Genomic DNA, 15873 nt, shown 5'->3' with positions numbered 1-15873 from the left:
CAGGCTTTCCTTTATGACCAGATCTCTGTTTATAGTCTGTTCCTGGCTTTGGCTTCAAATCTTTGGCAGATAATCTGCCAGATAATCTTTTTGTGTAAATGGACCCTTAGAAATACCTCCATCAATGTAATCACAGCCATTTTGAAAATTAAGTTCACGTCCATCTGACTATTAACTATATTTCCAAACAAACAATGAATTCATGTATCTCGGGAATAGTAAGGCCTTAGCATCCTAAGCTATTTAATGATAGTAAAATCAAGTTTTGGCTACAGGTCCCAATGGGTAGTATGAAGACCTGCAGGACTACACACAATGGTTAAAGGGATTGCTTAAAGTGAACCTGTCACCAAGACGATGCTATCTAGTCTATCACAGTCATGTTATAGAGTAGGAAAAATAGAGCAGATTGATATATATCTTTTGTGGGAAAAGATTCAGTATAACTTGTTGATTGAAATAGCTGATCATTCTGTGTTAAGGAGTCCAGTGGGCGGTGTCACTCAATAGACTGGACTCTTAAGCATGGAAATATCAGAGATTTCAATCAGTAAATTACAAGTTATACTGATTGTTCCCCCATAAAGATATATATCAATCTGTTCAGCTTATTCTTTTCTATAACTTGATTCAGATAGGTAGCATTTTCATGGCGACGGGTTCCCTTTAAATGCTAAATGTGCATTTCCATTGAAGACTAAAACAGAAGATGCAAGTCACCTTGGACTATACTGGGCAGGCTATCTTCAGATCTTTAAGAAGTCATAGACAAGTTCATTCTCTACCTTCTCTCCTGGGGTGACGGACAACCTCCACACACAATGCTCAAATGCCGAGTAGCCGTTCGGATACCCTGGAGATGAGAAGTTCCCTTGACTGTCCTGCAGAGTCTCCCAACAGGCTGTAGAGAAATATCATACATGGGAATGAGTCGCTATCTCTACAGCACCAACAAAGTTCAGATTGCAGTCCTATAAGCTTCTTCACCAGTCAGGGTCAATATCTGATCTATAGTCGGACACATTACACAGAAGTGCACAAACAAGCCAATTCCTTAGCACGCCCACTAACGCTATGGGTGTTTTTTGTGTTTTTGGAGAAAAAAAAAAATCTTCATGGCACAGCTGATGGAGACGTTTCTTAATATTGTAAGGACGGGGTAATTCTGCTAAAAAACAGCTATTCAACGCGTCTTACAAAAGCGGCAATGTTTACCAAGATGAATAAGGGTTAGGGTTCATGTTTTAAGAATGTAGGGGGATGGAGAAGACGCAGGGTGGTGGGAAAAAAAAGCATCTGGAGACTCTGTAATAATGGGAAGGTCATGAAGGTGACAGCAAGGATTTTGATGGATCAGGGAAAAAAAAATATACCTTTTGTAGCTGATATTACAAGGAAGCACTATGGTAGCATAGCCTCCTACCACAGCTTGGTATGAGGGGATCAAGCCTAACAACAGGCCTCGCAGAAAATGTATGGTTATCAGAATATACAGTTTTCACTGTATGGTATATATAGTATTTATGGTATATGTTCCCCACCACATATGTGCCAAAGATAATCCCAAGACCTGCTACTTATATTAAAGGGGTCATCCATTAAAAAAACATAGTTGAAATGTTACTCAAACAGCGCCACATCTGTCCACAAGCTGTGTGTGTGGAATTGCATCTCATCCCCATTCACTTCGACACCTAACGCATGGGCATGCGTGGCACCATTTATGGCCATAATTACTTCATATATTATATCCCCTTTAAAGCGAATGTACCATCAGGTACATTCGCTTTAACATGACCCACGGATAGATCGGCGCCGGCACAGGGAAGCCGGTGCCGCGGTCCATTAGATTCCGTTAGAATTAATGGAGCCGCATCATAGAGGGGCGGGGAATTCCTCCGACTGGGGGCGGCCCAGCCCACCTCCAGTGCTTCAGCCCCGGCAAAGTAATTGTGGATAGAACGGCGCCGTGCACGGGAACCGGGCCAAGGTTCAGAAATGGACTGCGGCACTGGCTTCCCTGTGTCGGCGCCGATCTATCCGTGGGTCATGTTAAAGTGAATGTACCTTATGGTACATTCACTTTAAAGAAGCAGTTCACTTTTTTTTTTTTTTCGCCCCCCCCGGGAAGCCGCTGTCAAGTATACTTACAGAAGATGATCGGTGTCCCGTTCCCGTCGGTCAGTTCCGTCCCGCGGTGCCGTTCACATCGGGCGCGCGCTCACTTCCGCCGGCGCTGTGACTCCTCTTCTCTCCCTTGTCATTTGAACGCCGGAAGTCACGCGCTTCCATAGAGAATGCATGGAAGCGAGTGACTTCCGGCGTATAATCACTGGTCAGAGAAGAGGACTCGCAGCAGCCGGCGGAAGTGAGCGCGCGCCCGATGTGAACGGCACCGCGGGACGGAACTGACCGACGGGAACGGGACACCGATCATCTTCTGTAAGTATACTTGACAGCGGCTACCCGGGGGGGGCGAAAAAATAAAAAGTGAACTGCTTCTTTAAGGATTCAGGTTATGACCTGTGAAGATCATAAGACCCGAAAAGGCATCTCTCTGAAATAAACAGTAATAGTACAACACTTAATAACACCATTTATGTCATCTATGGCACAGAACAATTCAAGGGCCCCTTTTCCATTTCAGACATTACTATAAACCACTTAGGGCAGACTGGTTGCTATGGTTTTCTTGCTTAGCAACTGGACATTGTCAGGCACTGCATTCATAGCAACCAGTCTCTCAAATTACTCTAAAATTTTAGCAGTAATAACACTCTCATAGTGAAACAAGGACTGGTCACCATGACACAGAAGGAAAATTCATTTAGCATTTTTCTGTGAAATTGTGGAGACATAAGCAAAACAATGAATGAAAGCAAAAGTTATATTTAGATGAGAAATTTCCCAGAATATAGAAGGGCAGATGAGGCGGCTGTCAGGGTCCATGACCGTGTAATTACACGTTCCCTGTGGTATAGCTCCACCACCGTCACACTGTCCCACAGAAGCATAGTCTTTAGCCTTCACCCCCCACCTTACTGCGGTTTGTCTCCCCTCTTTGCGATGTCACAGCCATGTCACTTCCAGATGTCTCGCAGATGGTTTAACATTTAAGAAAAAAAGAAGACAGACTGACAAAAATGGATCTAAATAATTAAAGTGTCAACCACTTAAAATCCCGGCCCCCTATAAAAGCCGGTATGACTGTCTAGATGTTTTTACTTTTCACCCCACAGTTAACACCTTCGCATCAGTGGAAGCCATGGTGGTTATCTGATAGCCGCAGGTGTCCAGCTCCTGGCACCTCTAACAAGGGTGCCTGTGCTCAATAACAGGCCCTATAATTTTCTGGAAGGCTGGAACAGATTCCCTATAGAACCCTAAGGGGGCAACCGGAATGCCAGACAGCTCTGCATGTGCATTCGGATGCATTGCTTGGCAGAACAGGCAAGTGTCAGCACCCTGGCAAGTGCTGTTGGGTGCTGATATTGGCCCTTTAACAGTACGCGCTCCAGGAGTTAAGTGCGCTATGTTTGACAGGGCCAGGAGTCATTGGCTCCCAGCCCTGACAATCACTATTTAGGCCAGAGGCAGCATTATGCCTCTTGCCATAAGGAGCTGCCCACAGTGCTGTGGAAAGCCCAAAGACAGAGGGAGAAGCCGGAGCAGGGCACTGCTGCAGCTGGTAAGTATTTTTTTCCCTCCTCCGTTTTTACAGCCAGGAAACACTGATGGTTTCCTAAGGCCTCCTGAAAAACACATCCTGATCAGTTTTTCCTGACAATAAAAACGGAAGTAAGAAAGGGGTAATCCAGGAAAAAGATAGCTGTTTTCTTCTAAAAATACCACCACCCCTGTCCTCAGGTTGTGTGCGGTATGACAACTTGGCTCTATTCACTTAGATCAGAGCTGCAATACGAGACACAAACGGAGGACAAAACTGGGTCTGTTTCTGGAAAGAAGCGGCTATTTTTTTCTAATCTAGGATAACCCAACGGGAATCATTTATACAGAATGGCTCTCTGGTCTGGTGCATGGAAGGGGTATCTCATGTATACCCTCTGAGGTACAAATACACTAATAAGCCATAAGGACTGTGGTGATGTTCATGAAACTCTTCTCACATCTACGATAACATTATCCTCATTGTATTGTGTCATGTTAGCAGAAAACAATGCCAGTGCCAATGCCAGAGTCCAACAGACCCCATTGACTATGAGGTCTGTGAGGCTTTCTGCATGGTGGATGGCATTTTTGCTAGAACCTGTAATGGAGGTCCCAAGGGGTTATCCAGCGAAAATCTTTTTCTTTCAAATCAACCGATATCAGAAAGTTATAAAGATTTGTAATTTACTTCTATTAAAAAATCTCAAGCCTTCCCATACTTATCAGCTGCTGTATGTCCTGCATGAAATGTTTTTTTTTTTTTTCCAGTTTGACACAGTGCTTTCTGCTGACATCTCTGGCTGAGACAGGAACTCTGTCTCGGTTTTATATGAAGAATCCCCATAGAAAACCCCTCCTGCTCTGGACAGTTTCTGTCACAGCCAGAGATGTCAGCAGAGAGCACTGTGTCAGACTGAAAATAAAACATTTCCTGCATGACATACAACAGCTGATAAGTATGGGAAGACTTGAGATTTTTTAATAGAAGTAAATTACAAATCTATATAACTTACTGACACCAGTTGATTTGAAAGAAAAACATTTTCGCTGGACAGTCCCTTTAATTTTTTCTGCTAGCAATCACCAAATAAAAAACGCATGAAACGCGCTGCATCACTTTACTACAACGACCGGTAATCCCATTCTTACTGCTGCAAAGAGAGAAGACTACAATGCGGCAGCAATTTATCACACTCCTCGAGCGGCCATGCCAGCTCAGCAAAGTCTGCAGCAAACAGCAGCTGATAAAACTGAAGAATTGAAGCGCGCCAGTGTTTTTTTTTCTTTACAGCTGATAAACAGTCATTGAGCGCAATTAAAGCAATCTGTGTGAAAGAGATAGCTGAAATACCATCATATCCTAGAGAGAAGAATCTATGACATGCAGCTTGAGAAAACACATCAGCATGCCAGGGCCCTTCCTTGCAATCTGACGGCAAAAAGCCCAAACACCACGTCTGCCAAAAACCAAACCGAAAAAGAAAAGAAATCTGCCTATGTTTGAGCAGGAAAAAAAAATAGGGGTAAGATGTCACAAACTGCTGATCTTACTTGTATGCATGAGTATGGAGATATAGGGTGGCGATCAGGGGGCAGAGGTCAGAAGCAAAGTAGTAGACGCTTGGAGCAAACCTTCAGCAGAGGTGGTAGGTAAATCTACAGTCAATGAATATAAACCGGCCTGGGATAAACATATATCTATCCTAAGATAATAAGAAAGGAAATAATATAAGGACAGACTAGATGGACCAGGGGGGCTTTTTCAGCCAATAATATTTTTGAGATGGAGATTTTGCGATATTGGGGGTTTCCTCTAGGACCAAACATGTGTATTACGGTGCCCATTAGTTTAAATAAAAATGGTGCAATACTCCCATTTCCCAGCAGGGGCGCTGCAGGGGAGCTGGACACTTTCTGCCTGGACATACTGCAGCTGCTCACTGGTGGTCCTTGCAGTGGGACACCCTGTAATCATTGACCACTATAAGTATACCTGTTAGGTTCTCTGTAGCAGTTCAGACATTTCTTCTACACTGCACACATGTGGTAATTTGTAGTGCGGAATAATGCTGAACACATGTTGTGTGCGCCTGCCAACTGGCCGAGCGGCAGACTCCAAGCCCAAAAAGACCAAACATAGGATTTCTTTTGGCTTCATTAGAGGCTGTGAGTGCATTGAGAAATGACTTTATACAGAGGCCAAGACGGGTCATCTGTGGTCACCAACTGGCTGCATGTACCCACTCCATCAGCTCATCAATGACACGTTCATTTATGCGGGCCAACATAGCACCAAGACAGCTAGCCGTACACTGTTAGATATACAATATATTCTATGCTGTATATAGTAAGTGTCCCATTTCGCAGCCTGGACTGCAGGTTATGATAACAAGTCTTACCTATCGTACACGAACATGGCCAGCCTTGGTTATGGGCAATCCGTGGAGTTGCCAGCAGCCAGATTGTAGGGGGTGGGCATCATAGGGTAGATGCCAATTACTATGTGCACTGCCAGTCAGCCACTACTCACAGATTCAGGGGCCAGGTCAGGAGTCTGAAAATTCAGGGGTCAGGTCAAGGGTCGGATATTTTGGGGGGGTCTGATTTTAATGGGGCTGGTCTGGACACTAATAATTTTGGGGCCCATTAAAATTTAAGGAGGCTGTCTGGGGCAACATTTAAGGGCATAAGGATATTTATCTATATATATTTATATATCTATATACTGTATCTATCTATCTATCTATCTTTTTTTTGCTACTAAGAGGGTCTAAAAAGAGACCAAAGGCAATCTCAAAAATGGGGACCAGAATCTCCCAATCATGCCCCTCTGTTTATAAAGAAGCTGCCAGACACAGCCAAGTACAGCAAAGCTCCTTTGAGTTTGAAGCCCCCTACACTTGTATATAGCATATGTTATTCTTCCCTGCAAACTGTTTTCTTCTGTGCTTTCTTCTCTATCTATAGCCTGTGTGAGCTGCCCTCCATGTATGCTCTCCCCTCTGTCCACACCCTGAGCTGGTGTATAACCTGATTCACCTCCTTCCTGCTATTGCTGAAATGTTTCATGGCCTTTTCTTATTTCTCTGAGCAGCACCTTAAGGCTAGAGCATTTTAAATTAAGACAAAAAAAAAATAAATCAGTGCAAAAGGGTCACCAGCCTTGGAATGTCCATTCTCACATAGACAGTATATATTGTAAGGAGATCTGCGGCATCTACAGAATAGACCCTGGCTGCTTATACATAACCTAGCAATATCTTCCATTGCTCCTGGACAGGATGGAGTTACAAGCCCAGTATACGGAACAGCACTGCGCTGGCGCTTCTAAACACCGGCTGCTGCAGACACATAGTTCCGACCGTTGTCAGGGAAACTTTTACACAGAGACATAAAGACATCTTGTACAGGGCATGACTGATGGGCATTAGGAGAGAGAAACTGTGGGCAAGACTGGAGAGGATGCCAAGGACAGACACAAGGGTGAGAAAGAAAGCACTCTAACCAGCTATGAGCACAGTAGGGCGCCTTTATTCACACTGTGCTAAGAAGGCCACTTTGCAAAGAGAAGAAGAAGTGGTTTAATCAAGATGGTGCATGGTACATAATTAGTTTGGCGCAATATCCCTCTTCCTTACACAATCTTATGTCTTTTGTACACGTATGCCGGTATTGTATGTCAAAGGAGTGGTGCTAGCCCGGAACGAATAATAACCTAGGGCTGTACAATGAAACAAGTAGTATTCTAGCGGAATTGACTTTTTAAAGGGGTAGTTCACAAAAAAATTGTTTCAAATCAACTGGTCCCAGCAAGTGCCAGAGATTTGTAATTTACTTCTATTAAAAAATCTCAAGTCTTCCAGTACTTATCAGCTGCTGTATGTCCTGCAGAAAGTGGTGTATTCTTGTCCAGACATTGGTCTCTCTGCTGCCAAAATTTTTGGGGTGAAGAACCCTTTTAACCGCTATTGGGAAACATCAGGGAAGTCATGCAACAGTGACAGTAACGCATTATATTACAGCAAGCATGGTACGTTGCTTATTGCACCTCTAAAGTAAACGCTGGACAAATGTTATTGCGGTAATATCTGTATATGTATATAAAACACACCCTACCTGGACATTGATACAGCTTCCTTGCCTGCGCAATATCTCCGGCGCTGAGTCTCGTTCTTTGTCCTATGGACGGTTTCACTCCATTGACTTTATATCTTGGTTCAATTGTGTCTAAGTTAATCCCTCTGTAATGAACCCAGAAACGAGGATTAAAAACAGCTGTATCAATTCACACCAGAAAAATACTGAGGGAACATTTAGAGGGAGTGTCCAGTGTTCTGTAGTTATTGTAGGTTTATGCACTGGATAATGAAAGGTTCAGCAGCTTTCTAATATAATTCTTGTTCCCCTTAAAGATGTCAAGATCTTTTAGGTGTCAGTGAAATAAAACATTAATTACTTGCAGTTAGAGACAAAACTATGGACCGGGCTAGGCGTGCTTGCAGCTGAAGTAGGTACAATAAGTCTAGCGGAGAGCTATCCTCCTAGGTTTAGGGCAGGAGAGAGCAGGGATAGCACAGATATGTATATATTGGGTTCTGGGATACGTATGTATGTTCTGTCAGTTTCCAGATCACAAGCAGTGTATACTTACCCTCCACACTGCTCGTGATCCGGCATCCAGCTCTCCAGTCCTCCAGCTGTATCTTCAGGCCCCGCCTCTTCTGCCTGTCAATCATTCTGGAGGAGGAGGCAGCGGCCTGAAGATACAGCTGCGGCTGGGGACAGGACAGCCATATGCTGGATCACAAGCAGCCCTGATGGTAAGTAGTTTTGATCTGGAAACTGAAAGCACAGACATATACATATATCTAAGTTATCATATATACTTCCGTTATCAGCCACACATAACCCCGTTTACACAGAAAGATAGCGTCCGTCAGAGAAAAATTGTAAAGCAGGCTCAAAAGACATGATCGGCCGAGGTTTGCCCCGTCCTCGGCTGATCATTGCACATTTACACTGGGCGATTATCGGCTGAAGGAGCGTTTCTAACAACGCCAATAATCAGCGAGTGTAAAAGACACTTAACACATACCAGACTACACCCAGTTTGTTTGTAGTCTGTAACCATGGAGACACGCAGATTTGCATAGGAGCTGTAAACCCAGAATTAAGATCACTGGATTTATCTCTTCCTGAATATAGCCTAACTCATAACAGTTGTTCAACCAGTAATAACAAGGTGTAACCTTAGATAATACTCACCTAGAGAAGGTATTGCGAGCATAGTGCATGATACTATCAAAGTCATAAGTTTCTTCTAGATAGTTTACTTCTTCTGGCTCCATTTTCAGGAAGTTATACTCCTGTCCTGAGTAAAAAACAGTCAGTCAGATAGATACATATGCGTGTTATCCCACTACGGAGCATTACCACCATTAGAAAAATTATAGGCCCCACCCCTGAGGAGTTGGAATTCAAAATAACCCATTCATATGCTTATTGTCAGCTATTTTCTTACCCCACATTTCAAGTGTCATTGACATGTCATATGTTTAGATCGGTAGGGTGTTTAGAACCCCATTAAAAATTACAACAAACCAGGAGAAGCACTCAGGTAAGTGCTTCTCTCTACTCGCTGCATATGGGTATGTTCACACTGAGAAAAACAGGCGGAATCCTGTCTATATCAGTGTATCATAGCCTGTCTATGGGAGAGAGCGCGTTCCTCTGCAGCCGCTGACATGTCACGTCTTCGAGCGGAGAGCGGCGGCAGCGGAGGAGCGAACACTCTCCCATAGAGATGCTATGACACGCTGAGGCAGGCGGAGTTCTGCGGCGGAGAGTTCCGCCTATTTTACTCAGTGTGAACATACCCCAAGACGGGTTCCATAGACATACTATAGAGCACCTCTTATGTAGTGACTATAGTGACTAGGAGCGAAGTGCTTAGCCGAGCACATCTCCCAGCTCATCCTAGCAATTTATGGGAATCTAAATACTCAGACCAATCTAAACTTTTGATGCATTTTTGTAAGTGACAGTGACACTTTAAATACTTTTGATTTCCTAATTTAATATTTTATAAACCCTAACAATACATTCCAATAAGCACCCAGATATATATTCTCTAGTACCCGGTTGAATGTTATCACGGATGATCGTAACATGGTCATCTCGGTCTGGTCTGGTGTGTTCATGCCAGAATCCTATCACATGACCCAACTCATGAACAACAATCCCAAATTTATCACAGTTCTTTCCGATGGATATGGCTTGTGGTCCGGCCCCACGTCGGCCCACATATGAGCAGCATCTAGAAAAAGGAGATCAAATAGGATTTATAATTACAAAAGGTTAACGTGGACCGTCCAGGTTTACAGGACTATCTACAGCTTCAATATAGTAATAATTCAGGACTTTACCCGCAGGGTCTGTATGTAAAGACTATGTAGCTGTCCTCCTCAGTCCTCTCTACAAACGTGACACAGACATGCTTCTCCCAGTGTCGCATTGCTTGTCTGAATATTGCTTTCTGAGATCCTGATAGAGGCAAAAACACAAGAGAAAAAAAAGGTTTTTAGAAATTAGTGAAAAAAAAATAAGTTGACTCTTGCATAAGAATTTTTTAGGATATATTTATAAAAGTTTTGCCACCATAACCCTATGTTATCCATATGGCAGGAAGATGTAAATGAAGGGAATGCATTACAAGCAGGGAACGCATGCATCAAACTGTAGGCACAGACAGAATGAAGGACCATCTCTCCCTGCAGAAGCGGTCACAGACCACCTCTGCTGGATATACGGGCACACCATGTTTCTCATGACTCAAGTGTTGTGTCCAACTCCAACTCTCTTAAACAAAAAAGGTACAGGAAGGTAAATACAGCAGCTGGAAAAGGGTCAGAGTAGGAATTTATGGGAGCAGGAAAGTTTGGCTGTTACTGGCTACTAAGAACAGGGATGCCCTGCTATGACTGCTAGTGAAGGGGGGTTGGAGGCCTGAATAACTAGCGTGTGTGTGTGTGGACCTTACAACCGGGGAAGAGAACAGTGCTCTGACAAGGTGGCAGGGGCAGAGGGCAAAATGATCCCAGCTATAACTATAAAGGGGTCTCCATGACCTGTCTGAACCATGACCTCAACCATGATCTGTCTAAACCATGACCTCAACCATGATCTGTCTAAACCATGACCTCAACCATTATCTGTCTAAACCATGACCTCAACCATGATCTGTCTAAACTATGACCTCAACCATTATCTGTCTAAACCATGGGTCTCAAACTCGCGGCCCTCCAGCTGTTGCAAAACTACAATTCCCATCATGCCTGGGACAGCCAAAGCTTTGCTTTGGCTGTCCCAGGCATGATGGGAATTGTAGTTTTGCAACAGCTGGAGGGCCGCGAGTTTGAGACCCCTGGTCTAAACCATGACCTCAACCATTATCTGTCTAAACCATGACCTCAACCATTATCTGTCTAAACCATGACCTCAACCATTATCTGTCTAAACCATGACCTCAACCATTATCTGTCTAAACCATGACCTCAACCATGACCTGCCTGAACCAGGACCTGCCTGAACCAGGACCTGCCTGAACCAGGACCTGCCTGAACCAGGACCTGCCTGAACCAGGACCTGCCTGAACCATGACCTGCCTGAACCATGACCTGCCTGAACCATGACCTGCCTGAACCATGACCTGCCTGAACCATGACCTGCCTGAACCATGACCTGCCTGAACCATGACCTGCCTGAACCATGACCTGCCTTGTCTCAATTATTACTGTATATATGACCTCCTGCCTCGCTCCCCAAAGTAACTACATAGACATCTATTTCCTTTGTGTTTTTCAGCCCTTGAGATGGTGTAATAACTTTACTCTTATCCATCCAAATGACTCACCAGTGAAGTTCCCATTCACCACAAAAGGAATGATGCCATGTGGCCATACTCGTTCTGGTCGGGAGGTAGCGGCTCGCCTGCCACGAGAGACCCGTCTGTCTGTCCGTGCGCGTCTGCCGGTCCTTGATGATGAACTATTTCTTGCAGGAGTAGACACTGGAGAAAGGAGGACACCAAATAATAGATATATGCAATGATTCAGCTACGATATTGAGTAGGAAGAAGACAGATGTACAGAGCAGGGAAATGGGCTCCAATATGTGTCTATGCAGGTATTGCTAAGCGACTCTCAACAAGAGCTACATGTTAGGTCATGATGAGTCCCCCCATAGTGTATGGCCAGCTTAAAGGGGTACTCCGGAGAAAACAAATGGTTTTCAAATCAGCTATTATCAGAAAGTTAAATAGATGTATAAATTGCATCTATTTAAAAAAAAAAATTCCAATCTTCCAGTACTTATTAGCTGCTGTATGCCCTGCAGGAAGTGGTGTATTCTTTCCAGTATAACACAGTGCTCTCTGTTGCCACCTCTTTCCACGTCAGGAGAGGTTTTCTATGGGGATTTGCTACTGCTATGGACAGTTCCTGTCATGGACAGAGGGGGCAGCAGAGAGCACTGTGTCAGACTGGAAAGAATACACCACTTATTTTCAGTCTGACAGTGCTCTCTGCTGACGTCTCTGGCCAAGACAGGAACTGTCTAGGGCAGGAGAGGTTTTCTATGGGGATTCCTATAGAAAGTCTCTCCTTCTCTAGAGAGTTCCTGTCTCAGCCAGAGATGTCAGCAGAGAGCACGGTGTCAGACTGAAAAGAAAACACTTCTTGCAGGAAGGGGCCGGAGCTGCGGGAGGCAGGGGGTTAAAGTAGCCGGGTCCCATACACGCAATGTTAGACAAAATCGCAGCAGGGATGCACATCCCTGCTGCGAGTTTGTCCCCAGCCCGCCCCGGTAACCCCCCGGCCGCCAGAGTGTATACTTTACCTGATCAAGTAAAGTATATGCTCGCTCCAGTGCCCGCCCGCAGCCACGGCCGTCTGATCACCCCCCCGCAGCCCCGATCCGGGGCTGCAGGAGGGGTGATCAGACGGCCGTGGCTGTGGGCGGGCACTGGAGCGAGCATATACTTTACCTGATCCCGGCTCCGGCTTGCTGAAGACTCCGGGAACCGCCGAAGCAAGCCGGAGCCGGGATCAGGTAAAGTATATGCTCCGGCGGGTTAACGGGGCGGGCTGGGGACATTTTGTCTAACATTGAAAGAATAGGGCCGGGATCCGCAGCGAGTCTCGCTGCAAATACGCAGCGAGAGGACTCGCTGCGGATCCGGCAAGTGTGTTTGTCCCCTTAAGAGGAGATGTATCAAACATGGTGTAAAGTGAAACTGGCTCAGTTGCCCCTAGCAACCAATCAGATTCCACCTTTCATTCCTCACAGACTCCTTGGAAAATTAAATGTGGAATCTGATTGGTTGCTAGGGGCAACTGAGCCAGTTTCACCTTAAACCATGTTTGATAAATCTCCCCCTATGTCTCTCAGTATAGCCATATTTATACTTTTATAAGTATAAGTTCAACTCACAGTCCCCTCAGCCCCCCCTAATGCCTGTCTACTGCCCGTCCCCACTAACTCACCTCTCCACCATCACAGAAGAACATCTCTCCAAACTACTCTCCACATCGCACCTCACCACCTGCGCACTTGACCCTATTCCATCCCACCTTATCCCCAACCTCTCCTCAGCACTTGTCCCAGCACTTACCCATCTCTTCAATCTATCACTAACTTCTAGCATCTTCCCATCTCCATATAAACATGCAACCATCACACCCATCCTCAAAAAGTCATCCCTTGACCCTACCTCCTTATCCAGCTACCGCCCCATCTCGCTTCTCCCCTTTGCCTCAAAACTCCTGGAACAACATGTCTACCATGAACTTTCCTCACATTTTTCATCCAACTCGTTTTTTGACTCCCTGCAATCCGGTTTCCGCTCCCACCACTCCACAGAAACTGCCCTCACCAAAGTGGCTAATGACCTGCTGACTGCCAAAACCTCGCGCCACTACTCTGTGCTCCTTCTCCTTGACCTATCTTCTGCCTTCGACACAGTTGACCATTTTCTCCTCTTACAAATCCTCTCATCCCTTGGTGTCACTAGCCTAGCTCTCTCCTGGATCTCCTCTTACCTCTCCAACCGCACTTTTAGTGTCTCCCACTCCCACACCACCTCTTCTCCTCGTCCCCTTACTGTTGGTGTTCCCCAAGGCTCTGTACTCGGGCCTCTTCTCTTCTCCATCTACACCTCTGGCCTGGGACATATCATAGAGTCCCACGGCTTCAGGTACCATCTTTATGCCGATGACACTCAGATCTACCTCTCTGGTCCGGATGTCACCTCTTTGCTATCCAGGATTCCAGAGTGTCTATCGGCCATATCCTCCTTCTTCTCCTCCCGCTTTCTAAAACTCAACATGGACAAAACAGAACTTATCATTTTCCCCCCATCTCGCTCCACCCCGCCTTCTAATCTGTCAATCACTATCAATGGCTGTACTCTGTCCCCTGTCCCCCAAGTCCGCTGCCTTGGCGTCACCTTTGACTCTGCCCTGTCCTTCAAACGACATATTCAGGCCCTGACCACCTCCTGCCGCCTTCACCTCAAAAACATTTCCAGAATCCGCTCTTTCCTCACCCCTGACTCCACCAAACTGCTGGTCCATGCTCTCATTATCTCCCGCTTGGACTACTGTAACATCCTCCTCTCTGGCCTTCCAGCTAACTCCCTTGATCCCCTCCATTCTATCCTTAACTCTGCTGCCCGACTAATCCACCTTTCCCCTCGCTTTGCCTCAGCCTCTCCCCTCTGCCAATCCCTTCACTGGCTCCCCATTGCCCAACGTATTGACTTTAAATTGTTGACCATGACATACAAGGCAATCCACAACCTGTCCCCTCCGTACATCTCTGACCTGATATCCCGCTACCGTCCCTCACGCAACCTTCGATCCTCCAGTGACCTCCGTCTCCGCTCCCCCCTGGTTCGTACCTCGCACAACCGCCTCCAAGACTTTGCCCGAGCCTCCCCCATACTCTGGAACTCACTACCCCGACACATCCGGCTCTCATCCACCATCAAGTCCTTCAAAAGTAACCTGAAAACCCATCTCTTCAAAGTAGGCTACAACCTATAATAACTCTGCATCACACTTGAATGGCTGCACTTTACCTCCTGTTTCTCTCCCTATACCCCATAGATTGTGAGCCCTCGCGGGCAGGGTCCTCTTCCCCCATGTACCAGTCTGTCTTTTGCCTTCGTGTAATGTTTTCTGATCTTGTATTGTTCCTGCCTGTTGCCTATCTATTGTATAGCGCTCTGGAACTAAGGGCGCTTTATAATTAAATAATAATAATAATAATAATAATAATAATAATAATAATATTATAAGTTGACATGTAAGAACATGGCTTCTGTCCATGATGGAGGCCATGTCACAGTGCCAGATTGGGTGTACGGATCCCAGTGGCACAGAATACAACCCACTGAGTTACAAAGGGGTCGGCAGGCATCCCATAGTGTTTTCCATAGTTTTGAATATCGTTGTCCCTTCAAAAGTTGCAGATCCCAACATTACATAACAAGACCACATCACCACAGGTGCCGCCAAGCACCTGGGACAACACTGGCTATGACAGGACGGACGTGAAATCGCTGTCACTCATGTTTTATGCTGAGGCAGCAGACAGTGCACAATGTTTATGTGCTGTCCTGTCATCCTGCCTTGACCTCGCTTATCAGGACAAGATTTGTAGTGACAGGACACGCTGTCCGGAGGTCCAGGATGCCTGCAATAACACGGACAGTTACCTTTTCACCTATATAGACACAGTGCACAAGGGGTTAATGGGTTCCCCCCCCCTCATATATGTATATATATATATATATATATATATATATATATATATATATATATATATATATATTATATATATATATATATACAGCCACTAGTGAGCTATATCCAGTCCTCATTCCGTCCGTTCAATAGGACTCTAGCACACTTATGGGGAGAATTCTTTGGAAAATTCTTCTCCGCTTCTATAGTGTGTGGGCAACTTCTACCCTTTAAGGAGTTTAACAGACAACCTGACATCTGTTTCGCTCTCGGCAAAAGAACAAATTGCATCATGGTTTTAAGTCAGAGATGACTCTGCATTTATAATAGACCAGAGAGAATAATAAAAATATGGCTACGATGACCATCTGGACAAGGAATGACAATTCCTGCAGGGTCT

The 15873-nt window shown here is 45.3% G+C and overlaps 1 protein-coding gene across 1 annotated transcript in view; it reads right to left on the bottom strand.

The window, feature by feature from the left end:
- BMP1 (bone morphogenetic protein 1) overlaps nucleotides 1-15873 on the bottom strand; it is a 77938-nt gene that overhangs the window by 24645 nt on the left and 37420 nt on the right. Inside the window, exons 3-8 of the mRNA XM_069944452.1 lie at nucleotides 11582-11737; nucleotides 10095-10212; nucleotides 9807-9985; nucleotides 8935-9040; nucleotides 7786-7910; nucleotides 786-901 (exon numbers count right to left, since the gene is read on the bottom strand). Of these exons, the coding sequence (XP_069800553.1) occupies nucleotides 786-901; nucleotides 7786-7910; nucleotides 8935-9040; nucleotides 9807-9985; nucleotides 10095-10212; nucleotides 11582-11737 (800 nt within the window). The remainder of the gene's footprint in view (nucleotides 1-785; nucleotides 902-7785; nucleotides 7911-8934; nucleotides 9041-9806; nucleotides 9986-10094; nucleotides 10213-11581; nucleotides 11738-15873) is intronic.

This window comes from Dendropsophus ebraccatus, chromosome 1, assembly GCF_027789765.1.
Source record: "Dendropsophus ebraccatus isolate aDenEbr1 chromosome 1, aDenEbr1.pat, whole genome shotgun sequence".
NCBI classification, from domain to species: Eukaryota; Metazoa; Chordata; class Amphibia; order Anura; family Hylidae; genus Dendropsophus; species Dendropsophus ebraccatus.
This window is presented reverse-complemented; position numbering and strand designations above follow the sequence as displayed.